The following is a 12,367-nucleotide window of genomic DNA, read 5'->3' as shown; positions in this document are numbered from 1 at the left end:
GATATTCCAGGTTATCATAACCTCTTTGTTTTCCTCAAATTTTTCAGGATCATGATTCCGATGCTTTTCTGGTACATTTATCTTGTAATTTTATATATTTATAAGAATTTAATAGTCCATTGCACAGTGATGCTTCTAGGCAGTTTACATAAAATCATTAAAAAATAAAAATAAAAAATAAGCAAAGGAAACAAAAACTCAAGATTTTACAGAGTTGTCAGTGAATGAGATGTGCCACCTTGCTATGCCTTTCTGTATAAAACGTTTCTGCCACCAGCACTTCACAGCCAGGTATGAGATGTCAATTGTACCAGTTTTTTCTCTCTACTCGCTGTGAACTATCTAGTCCATAATCCACCGTCCTGGGCTGCAGCTATCAATCTCTCATCCATAGTTTTCAGTTCTCCTCTCCTTAACTATTTATGTGTCCGGGCTTGATCCCTGTACATTTCCTGGAGTAACACTTATCTTCCCCACTCTATTTGAGCATTCCGAAAGAAGGCTTTACCACATTCAGTGCATGTACATGGTTTCACTCATGAATGACTTCTGCACTGTGAAGTATACTTTCTAGCTGAAGCCTTTACCACATTTACCCCCATTTAGAAAGCCGAGCTAGCGGCTGTCGGTGTAGTAATACCGACACAGCCCATTCACTTTGAATGGACTGGATCTATATTGCCAGGCAGATTTGTAAATGGGGGGGGGGGGGGGGTGTTAATACATTTAGGGGTTCCTTTACTAAGGTGCACTACTGGATTTAAGCGCGTGCTAAATGCTAAAATGCCCCTAGGAATATAGTGGGCATGAGCAGTTAACACGCTCTAAATTAGTGCACTTCTAGCTAAAGTTTTTACCACACTCAGTACATACATATAGTTTCACTCATGGCAATTTCTCCAGATGAGTTAGTTTTCAACATACTATGACAGGAATGAACCTCACTCCTAGGCCAGGGTATGTGGAGTAGGATCTCAAGTTTACTGCTAACATTCGCTGTAGAACTTCCATCATACTATAGAGAGCTTCCTTTTGGGGTTCATAAAATGTAACATGTACAGGCAGCCTATGCAGGTGTGGTTGGAAATTCTTTTCGATGAAGCCTGTAGCTCTCAACATGATGGAAAATAGGCCTGGATTCTTCTGCCACATGTTCTTGTTCTTGGACTGCATTTGTTCCTGCCTCAGGATCTTCTGTCTCTCCATACGATTCACAGGGTAATTGGATTTTCTGGTGTTTTATATGTTTTCCTTTCCCAGTGAAGCTTTTACCACACTCAGTACCTGTAAGTTGTTTCAGTCCTGTGTGGGTTTTCTGCATGAATAACATAGAATCACTCTCTTCTGTGTGGAGTCTCTGGTGTTTGGTCAGTACTCCCTTCTCAATAAACCTTTTACCACACTCACTACATGTAAATGGTTTCCTCCTGTGTGGACTTTCTGGTGTTTGGTCAGTGCTCCCTTCTCAATAAAGCTTTTACCACACTCACTACATTTAAATGGCCTTGGCTTCTCTCCTGTATGGATTTTCTGGTGGATGGTCAGTGCTCCCTCGTCAATAAAACTTTTACCACACTCACTACATGTAAATAGTTCCTCTCCTGTGTGGAGTCTCTGGTGTTTGGTTAGTGCTCTCTTCTCAATAAAGTTTTTACCACATTCACTACATGTAAATGGCTTCCCTCCTGTGTGGAGTCTCTGGTGTGTGATCAGTCTTCCCTTTTTACTAAAGCTTTTACCACACTCACTACATGTAAATGGTTTCTCTCCTGTGTGGAGTCTCTGGTGTCTGTTCAGTGTTCTCTTCTCAATAAAGCTTTTACCACACTCACTACATGGAAATAGATTTTCTCCTGTGTGGATTCTGTTGTGTATGGTCAAATATTCCTTTCTACTAAAGATTTTACCACACTCACTACATTTAAATGGCTTCTCGTCTATGTGGACTCTGTTGTGTAAGGTCAAATTTCCCTTTGTACTAAAGCTTTTACCACACTCACTACATTTAAATGGCTTCTCTCCTGTGTGGATTCTCTGGTGTGTGATCAGTCTTCCCTTTGTACTAAAGCTTTTACCACACTCACTACATGTAAATGGTTTCTCTCCTGTGTGGACTTTCTGGTGTTTGGTCAGTGCTCCCTTCTCAATAAAGCTTTTACCACACTCACTACATTTAAATGGCTTCTCTCCTGTATGGGTTTTCTGGTGGATGGTCAGTGCTCCCTTGTCAATAAAACTTTTACCACACTCACTACATGTAAATAGTTCCTCTCCTGTGTGGAGTCTCTGGTGTTTGGTTAGTGCTTCCTTCCTTATAAAGCTTTTACCACACTCACTACATTTAAATGGCTTCTCTCCTGTGTGGATTCTCTGGTGTGTGATCAGTCTTCCCTTTCTACTAAAGCTTTTACCACACTCACTACATGTAAATGGTTTCTCTCCTGTGTGGCCTTTCTGGTGTTTGGTCAGTGCTCCCTTCTCAATAAAGCTTTTACCACACTCACTACATTTAAATGGCTTCTCTCCTGTATGGATTTTCTGGTGGATGGTCAGTGCTCCCTTGTCAATAAAACTTTTACCACACTCACTACATGTAAATAGTTCCTCTCCTGTGTGGAGTCTCTGGTGTTTGGTTAGTGCTTCCTTCCTTGTAAAGCTTTTACCACACTCACTACATTTAAATGGCTTCTCTCCTGTGTGTTGTCTCTGGTGTCTGTTCAGTGTTCTCTTCTCAATAAAGCTTTTACCACACTCACTACATGTGAATGGCTTCTCTCCTGTGTGGATTATGTTGTGTATGGTCAAATATTCCTTTCTACTAAAGATTTTACCACACTCACTACATTTAAATGGCTTCTCTCCTGTGTGGATTCTGTTGTGTATGGTCAAATTTCCCTTTGTACTAAAGCTTTTACCACACTCACTACATGGAAATAGATTTTCTCCTGTGTGGATTCTGTTGTGTATGGTCAAATTTCCCTTTCTACTAAAGCTTTTACCACACTCACTACATGGAAATAGATTTTCTCCTGTGTGGATTCTGTTGTGTATGGTCAAATATCCCTTTGTACTAAAGCTTTTACCACACTCACTACATGGAAATAGCTCAATGCTGTGGATTCTCTTCTGTTTTGTGAAGTGTCTTTCTGACTGAAGCTTTTATTTACAGTCAGTACAGGTAATGGTTTCATTCCAGTGTCAGTTTTCGGGTGGTCTCTCAGACTGTCTGTAGTGAAGCTTTTACCAAGTCAGTAGATGTAAATGGTTTTCACTGCTGAACGAAGTCTCTTGCAATTTGTGAGGTTTCCTTCCCAACAAGCTGTATAAGTGTCTGATTCCTCACCGTTTGAGTTTTTTGATGATCTGTAGCTGCTTCCTCTTGACTAAGGCGTTTCTGACATTCAGCACTTGAAACTGATCTCTGTCCTTGGTGGAATTTGCATTTCTTTGTAAAATGTTCTTCCTTCTTGCAGTTTTTCTCACTTCCAGGACATGAAGATGTTCTCTCATCAGTGATGTTTTCTTATATTTTAAAATGTCTGCTTTGTTTGTAAAGCTTTTCCCATGCTCTGTACTTGTAACCATTCTAGTTTCTTTATAGTTTTCTTGGGTTGCATTAGCTGTTTCTTCCTACTGAAACCTTTCCCACATTCAGAACCTGTAAAATGTTTCTCTTTTATGACTGTTTTCTGTTTGTCCCTTTAGTTCTCTCTTTTGACTGACATTTTTCCCACTGTCCGTACATGTAGACGGTCTCTCTTCAGTATCAGATCTGTGATGTGATTTTAGATCGACAAGATTGCGGAGGAATATCTCACAAAGATCACAGGAACAGCTTTTGATCTCTTGTCTGGTTTCTTTCCTCTTCCCCTGTCTGATTGAGATTACTGGTACTGTTTTCACACAGAGCTGAGCCTCCTGGTGAAGGTTTTTGTTTATTTTGATTGTTTCCCTTTTCTCCCAGTCAGAACAGGAATAAGTCTGCTCGTTCTCTCTTTCTGATAACATCTTTTCCCCTTCAGGCTTCTCACTGACCCTTCTCTGTATTACTATTTCAGGCTCCTCTTTTTCTAAAGAAAAAAACAGCATTAAAAGACATAAAAACAAAGCTACAATCCAAACGTATCATAGGCATAAAAGCAGCAATGATGAGTCAGTAAATGGACAAACAATCCATCTAAGGCTACCTAGGTACATATTTTATATATACAGTGCACACTATTTAAGAGCACGTCGGATAAGCGCATGCTCTGTTTAACTGCATGCCGTACTTCGGTCCCGTTTTTGGCGCCATCAATTTCTATGGGGACAAACTTCGGTTTAGCGCACCACTGATAAGTGCAAGATTTGCTTATATGCATGGTTCAAGACCGCTGCTCTGCAGGAAAGACTCCACATAAGCGCGCGCACGGAATATGGAAGCCAATTGGCGCCTGACAACCAACGAGATTTCAAATTTACCACCCCTTTAACTGCCATAGGCAGAATAAGCAAAGAATGTTGTTAGAGTGTAAACTGGAGCTGTCGACGTCACTGCGGGGAACTGTAAGACTTTAACACTGGCTGAACGAATAGAAGTTCTTAAAATTTAAAAAAACAAAGTCAAGCATCTATTGCTAAAGAATATGGTGTCAATCCCAGTCAAATTTCACGTGTCTTGAAGCAGAAAGATCAGCTTCTGGAAGACTGGCAAAACAATACAAATCCACACAGGAAACAGAAACGGGCGGGAAAAGCTGAGAAAGTAGAAGATGCTCTTCTTCAGTGGTTTCTCGAGTCAGGAGCTGACAGTTTCCTGTCAGTGGTCCACTGCTTATGGAGAAAGCTAACTAGCTAGCTGAAAGTCTTGGACTAACTGAATTCAAAGCCACTGTTGGATGGTTGGAAAGATGGAAGGAGAGGAACAACATAAAAAATTCAATAAACAGCATGGTGAGAAACAAGATGCTGATGACTTTGGTGCTGAAAATTGGGCTGTTTCAGTTCTTCCTACCATCTTGAACGAGTTTGCACCTCGTGGCATTTTGCACTGGTGAGCGATTCCTGATGGAACACTTGCATTCAAACATGCCGAAACTACTGGAGGTAAAACATCGAAGGACTGACTGACGATCCTCCTTTGCTGCAATATGGATGGGAGTGAGAAGTTGGAACCCATCGTCATTGGAAAGAGCAATCAGCCCTGTTGTTTCAAGAAAGTTAAGCGACTTCCTGTGTCATACGAGGCTAATGCAAATTCATGGATGACTGGGAAATTTGGAAGCAATGGCTAAAGAAATTAGACACTAGAATGCGGGCACAAAAGCATCAGATTTTGTTACTTTGTGATAATTATGCTGCACACAGAGATGATGTCAGGCTGTCTAACGTCAAGTTGGTCTTCCTGCCACCAAACACTACCTCTCTGATCCAACCTATGGATCAGGGCACAATAGCCAATTTCAAACAACATTACGTCATCTGATGAGCGTTATGGATGACCAGACTGGCAAGGATAAACATGCTGTTGAACTGGCTCGTAATCTATCACTGTTGGATTCCCTACATATGCAGACAGAAGCCTGGAATCATGATACACAGGCAACCATTGTGAACTGCTACAAGCGGGCAAGCTTTGTTAAGGATGTGGAGAGGGACGAAACAGGTGCAGCTCTTGCAAAGGTGTCAGATGAACAGGTTATTGACATTCCAGCCAGTGTTACTGAAGAGGAGTTTCATCGCTACGTAGCTGTTGATTGCGAGCTACAAACAGCTGAAGACAGCATTGATGTCGAGATATGCGCCTACACGCAGACAACAACGGCTGATGATGAAACAGATGATGAAATGAGCAGCGAGGCACATGCTGACGAAATTCAACAACCTCCTCCTGTCACTTTTGCAAGAGCGCTGGAGAGTCTCAACATCGTGCGGGCCTATCTGGAGGCCACTGGATATCAGTGCTATGACAGTTTTTACCGTCTGGCAGACGTAGTCTACGGAACTCACAGACCCAATAGTGTATTTATTTATAGCATTTATACCCTGTTCTTTCCCGCTCAATAGCAGGTTCAGTGCGGCTTACAAGGTATGGTACAAGTATCACAGAGATAACATAAAGTATGGTACAGGTATGGTACAAAGTATCACAGAGATAACACAAAGTATGGTACAAAGTGTCAGGAGATGATCCAGTTATAAAGAGTAGGACAATAGGAAGAGATGTGGGGGAGAGGATTGGAGTATGGGTAGTGCTAGTGGTGTGTATTAAGTTCAAGAATTAAGTTGGGTTGTTTGGGTAAGCTTGTTTGAAGAGGTAAGTTTTCAGCAGCTTTCGGAAGGGTAGGTGTTCATTTGTTGTTCGGATGTGTCGAGGTATTGCGTTCCAGAGTTGGCTGCCTATAACGGAGAAGTTGGATGCATAGTAGGTTTTTTATTTGAGGCCTTTGCAATTGGGAAGATGAAGATTGAGATATGTACGTGAAGCTTTGGACCCGTTCCTGGCTGGAAGATCAATCATGTTGGTCGTGTAGCTTGGAGATTCGCCATGGAGGATCTTGTGGATCATTGTGTGGGCTTTGAAGTTTATGCGTACCTTGATAGGGAGCCAGTGAAGTTTTTCACGAAGTGGTGTTGCACTTTCAAATCGTGATTTGCCAAAAATGAGTCTGACTGCTGTGTTTTGAGCGGTTTGGAGTTTTTTCATGATTTGGGCTTTGCAACCGATGAAGATGCTGTTGCAGTAGTCGGCATGGGTGAGTACTGTGGATTGTACTAGGTTGTGGAAAGTTTTCTGTGGAAGGAATGGTTTTACTCTTTTCAGTACCCACATTATGTTGAACATCTTCTTCGTCGTGGCTTTTGCATGAGTTTCCAAAGTTAGGTGGTTGTCTAATGTTACTCCTAGGATTTTTAGATTGTCAGATATTGGGATTGTAACGTCGGGGGTGATCAGGGTGGTTGGGAGCAGAGTAGCGTGTTGCGATGAAAGGATTAGGCATTGAGTTTTTTCTTTGTTCATTTTCATCTTGAAAGCGTTGGCCCAGGATGCTAGGATGCTCATGGCAGTGATTATTTTCTCTGAGATTTCTGTAAGGTTGGATTGGAAAGGGATGAATATTGTGACGTCATCACCGTAGATGAAGGGGTTAAGGCCGGATTTGGATAGGGATTTGGCCAGAGGAATCATCATAAGGTTGAAGAGGATTTGGGATAGAGGTGAGCCTTGGGGGGCTCCACATTTTGATGACCACGCAGGCAATATTGATGAGATTGATTTGACCTCATATGATCTGGTGGTGATGAAACTTTTTATCCACTTAATGATGTGGATTAAGAGCTGGTTAAAAGATAGGAAGCAGAGAGTAGGGTTGAATGGTCATTATTCTCGATGGAGAAGGGTAGTTAGTGGGGTCCCTCAGGGGTCTGTGCTGGGACCGCTGCTTTTTAACATATTTATAAATGACCTTGAGATGGGAGTAAAGTTATCCAGGATCGTCTCGTTGCGGGAGGAGTGTGAAAGATTACAAGAGGACCTCGTGAGACTGGGGGATTGGGCGTCCAAATGGCAGATGAAGTTCGACGTTGACAAGTGCAAAGTGATGCACGTGGGAAGGAGGAACCCGAATTACAGCTATGTCATGCAAGGTTCTGCTTTAGGAGTTACGGACCAAGAAAGGGATCTGGGAGTCATCGTGGATAGGACGTTCAAATCTTCCGCTCAATGTGCTGCGGCGGCCAAGAAGGCGAACAGAATGTTGAGTATTATTAGAAAAGGGATAGAAAACAAGCATGAGGATGTTATAATGCCGTTATATCGCTCCATGGTGCAACCGCACCTGGAGTATTGTGTTCAGTTCTGGTTGCCTCATCTCAAAAAAGATATAAAGGAATTGGAGAAGGTGCAGAGAAGGGCAACGAAAATGATAAAAGGGATGGGATGACTACCTTATGAGGAGAGGTTAAGACGGCTAGGACTCTTTAGCCTGGAGAAAAGGCGGCTGAGGGGTGATATGATAGAGGTCTACAAAATCATGAGTGGGGTAGAGCGGACAGATGTGAAGCGTTTGTTTACACTTTCTAACAATAACAGAACTAGGGGACACAAGATGAAATTAGAATGTGGTAGGTTTAAAACAATGAAGAAAGTTTTTCTTTACTCAGCGCGTGGTTAGACTCTGGAACTCATTGCCGGAGAAGGTAGTGACGGCAACCGGCCTTCCTGAGTTTAAAGGGGGTCTGGACAGATTCCTGAAGGAAAAGTCCATTGATCGTTATTAAATTTTGGCGTTTTGCCAGGTTCTTGGGGCCTGGATTGGCCGCTGTCAGAGACGGAGTGCTGGGCTTGATGGACCTTGGTCTTTTCCCAGCATGGCAGTGCTTAGTACTTATGTTTCCGCTGATCCCTAGTTTGTCCAGTAATTTTGTAAGAATAGTATGGTCTACCATGTCAAATGCACTGGATAGGTCGAACTGCAGAAGAAGTATTTTGTTGCCAATTGAAATTTCCTGTTTGAAATCAAGGTGAGAAGTACTGTTTCTGTGCTGTGTGCAGGTCAGAAGCCCGATTGTGATTCATGTAATATGGAGAACTTTTGAGTGAATTCGTTAAGTTGGGAGGTCACTCTATTTTCCATCAGTTTGATTAGAAGAGGGATGGAGGCCACAGGTCGATAATTAGTGATGTCACTCACTGGTTTCTTGGGGTTTTTTTGGTATTGGTGTAAGTAGAATATTGCCGTGTTCGGAAGGGAAGGAGCCTTAACATAGTAACATAGTAGATGACGGCAGAAAAAAACCTGCATGGTCCATCCAGTCTGCCCAAGACAAACTCATATGTGTATACCTTACCTTGAATTTGTACCTGTCCTTTTCAGGGCACAGACCATAAAAGTCTGCCCAGCAGTATTTCCCGCCTCCCAACCACCAGTCCCGCCTCCCATCACCGGCTCTGGTACAGACCGTATAAGTCTGCCCTCCCCTATCCTCGCCTCCCAACCACCACCCCCTCTTCCCCCCACCTGCTCCGCCACCCAATTTCAGCTAAGCTTCTGAGGATCCATTCCTTCTGCACAGGATTCCTCTATGCATATCCCACGCATGTTTGAACTCCGCTACCGTTTTCATCTCCACCACCTCCCGCGGGAGGGCATTCCAAGCGTCTACCACCCTCTCTGTGAAAAAATACTTCCTGATATCTTTCCTGAGTCTGCCCCCCTTCAATCTCATTTCATGTCCTCTCGTTCTACCGCCTTCCCATCTCCGGAAAAGATTCGTTTGCGGATTAATACCTTTCAAATATTTGAACGTCTGTATCATATCACCCCTGTTCCTCCTTTCCTCCAGGGTGTACATGTTCAGGTCAGCAAGCCTCTCTTCATACGTCTTGGAACGTAAATCCCATACCATCCTCATAGCTTTTCTTTGCACCGCTTCCATTTTTTTAACATCCTTCGCAAGATACGGCCTCCAAACTGAACACAATACTCCAGGTGGGGCCATCACCAACGTCTTATACAGGGGCATTAAACCTCCTTTCTTCTGCTGGTCACTCCTCTCTCTATACAGCCTAGCAATCTTCTAGCTACGGCCACCGCCTTGTCGCACTGTTACGTCGCCTTCAGGTCCTCAGATACTATCACCCCAAGATCCCTCTCCCCGTCCGTGCCTATCAGACTCTCCCCGCCTAACACATACGTCTCCCTTGGATTCTACTCCCTAAGTGCATCACTTGCATTTCTTCGCATTGAATTTTAATTGCCAAACGTTAGACCATTCTTCTAGCTTCTTCAGATCTTTTTTCATGTTTTCCACTCCCTCCGGGTGTCCACTCTGTTGGAAATCTTGGTGTCATCCGCAAAAAGGCAAACTTTACTTTGTAACCCTTCGGCAATGTCACTCACAATATATTGAACAGAATGGGCCCCAGCACCGATCCCTGAGGCACTCCACTACTCACCTTTCCCTCCTCCGAGCGAACTCCATTCACCACCACCCTCTGGCGTCTGTCCGTCAACCAGTTCCTAATCCAGTTCACCACTTCGGGTCCTATCTTCAGGCCGTCTAGTTTATTTAAGAGCCTTCTGTGGGGAACCGTGTCAAAAGCTTGCTGAAATCTAAATAGATGACGTCCATAGCACGTCCTTGATTTAATTCTCCTGTCACCCAGTCAAAGAATTCAATGAGATTCGTTTGGCACGATTTCCCTTTGGTGAAACCATGTTGTCTCGGATCTTGCAACTTATTGGCTTCCAGGAAATTCACTATCCTATCCTTCAGCATGGCTTCCATTACTTTTCCAATAACCGAAGTGAGGCTTACCGGCCTGTAGTTTTCCAGCTTTCTTCCCTATCCCCACTTTTGTGAAGAGGGACCACCTCCGCCGTTCTCCAATCCCTCGGAACCTCTCCCGTCTCCAAGGATTTATTAAACAAGTCTTTAAGAGGACCCGCCAGAACCTCTCTGAGCTCCCTCAGTATTCTGGGGGTGATCCCGTCCGGCCCCATGGCTTTGTCCACCTTTAGCTTTCCAAGTTGTTGATACACACTCTCTTCTGTGAACGGCGCTCTATCCACCTCATTCTCAGGTGTACTTTTGCCAGTCCCTCTCGGTCCTTCCCCAGGGTTTTCTTCAGTGAAAACAGAACAAAAGTATCTATTAGCAAATTGGCTTTTTCTTCATCATTTTCTACATAGCGTTTTGTTGTATCTTTTAGTCTCACAATTCCCTTGTTGAAGTAGGAAATTTAAGTGGGTGGTGAGTTCAGTAATGAATCGTTCTGGGACATTTTTCATAAGATAATTGGGGCATGGGTCCAGGTGGCAGTGAGACTTGGAGAGTTTGGATAGTGCTGAGGAGACTTCCTTAGTGCTGAGGGGGTGAAATTTGTCCAGTAGCGATCTGCTGGGATCTCTTCAGAGTCAGGGTCCAGTTCGTCAAGGAAAGTGTCAATATTGGTATCATCATGGGGAACTGTGTTGTACAGATTAGTGATTTTATCATTGAAGTATTTGGCCAGCTGGTTGGCAGATGAACAGTTTGAAGGTGAAGTTGTTACTGGGTTCGTGTTAAGAAGATTTTTATGATTTTATGATTTTGTATTGTTTTTTTATGTCTGTTCCGGTGGCTGTGATTTGTTTTGTATAGTATGTTCTTTTGGCTCGTTTAATTTCATTCTTGTATTTTTTTTTTGTGTTGTTCCACGTATTCAGGGTTAGATCGTCTTTTGATTTGCTCCAAGTTTTTTCTAGTTTTCTGGTTTCTTCTTTAGTTTTTTAATTCCTCGTTGAACCATGGAGAGGGTTTTTCTTTGTATGTAGGGTTTTGGAGTGTGGCGGAGCAATTTCATCTAAAATAAGTTTGCATCTGTGGTCCAAATCAGCAAGGAAGTGGTTTGTATTTGGGTCTACCGTCCAATTGTTGTCGTAGATAAGTTGCCAAAATGTATCTTTTTCGATTCGTCCTCTGGTTATAACTGTTGTGGGTTCCGGGGGTTTGGGTTGATCTTTTTTCCACCATTGTACAGATAGGGTTGCTTTGTGGTAGTCGGACCAGGGAGAGGCGACCCAGTGGATGTCTGATAGGAGGAAGTTTTGATCTGTAGAACGTTTGTGTGTGATGATAACGAGTGAGTGGCCTTTATTATGGGTTGGTACTATTAGAGGAAGTCTATACAGTCCCGGGTGTGGGCAGAGTTGGAGTCTTCTAAATGGAGGTTTAGGTCCCCTAGTAGTAGTATAATGGAGTTGTTGACGCATGCATTTGATATAAAGTCCATGAATGCGGTTTGGTTATGGTTCCAATTATTAGGAGGTCTGTATAACAGTATGCAGGTTAAATGATCGTATAGCATGGGGGCTATATAGTTTTATAGAGGCTATTCGAATAGAGTTGAGATGGACTCTGAGGTAGGTTCTACGGAGAAGTGTGATCTGTAGATGAGTGCAATTCCTCCTCCTCTTTTGTCTTTTCTGGGCAAGTGTGATATTTTGTAGCCCGGAGGACATAGTTCGTTTATGATAGGATCTTCTGATTGACGGATCCAGGTTTCTGTGATGAAAAGTAGATCTAGGTTCTCTGATGTGATCCAGTCTGTGATGATTTCGCTTTTATTTACTACTGACTATAACTGATTACTTCAAGTCAGCCTAATGTCAGTTAACGGAGACTGTATACTGTACGTATAATAAACAGTACTGTACATATGTTTATCAGATGTCAAGCTTCTTTGGGTCACAAGTGCACGCTCTGGTTAACTGCATGTATTTCTTTGGTCCCAGACCCTTGCACTTAAGCAGATTGCACTGTATATATTTTTTTTTTTTTTGGGGGGGGGAGAGGTTATGTGTTTTTTGTTCTTAGTTATGTGCATAGGGTATTGTAAGAAGAT

At 42.9% G+C, this 12,367-nt stretch overlaps 1 protein-coding gene across 1 annotated transcript in view; it reads right to left on the bottom strand.

Annotated features, from left to right (window-relative positions):
- Positions 1 to 903: 903 nt before the first annotated feature.
- Positions 904 to 12,367, bottom strand: part of LOC115477517 — an 881,049-nt gene continuing 869,585 nt past the window's right edge. Inside the window, 3 exon segments of the mRNA XM_030214839.1 lie at positions 904 to 1,425; positions 1,428 to 3,156; positions 3,889 to 4,070. Of these exon segments, the coding sequence (XP_030070699.1) occupies positions 1,067 to 1,425; positions 1,428 to 3,156; positions 3,889 to 4,070 (2,270 nt within the window). The 3' untranslated portion in view covers positions 904 to 1,066.

This window comes from Microcaecilia unicolor, chromosome 1, assembly GCF_901765095.1.
Source record: "Microcaecilia unicolor chromosome 1, aMicUni1.1, whole genome shotgun sequence".
NCBI classification, from domain to species: Eukaryota; Metazoa; Chordata; class Amphibia; order Gymnophiona; family Siphonopidae; genus Microcaecilia; species Microcaecilia unicolor.
This window is presented reverse-complemented; position numbering and strand designations above follow the sequence as displayed.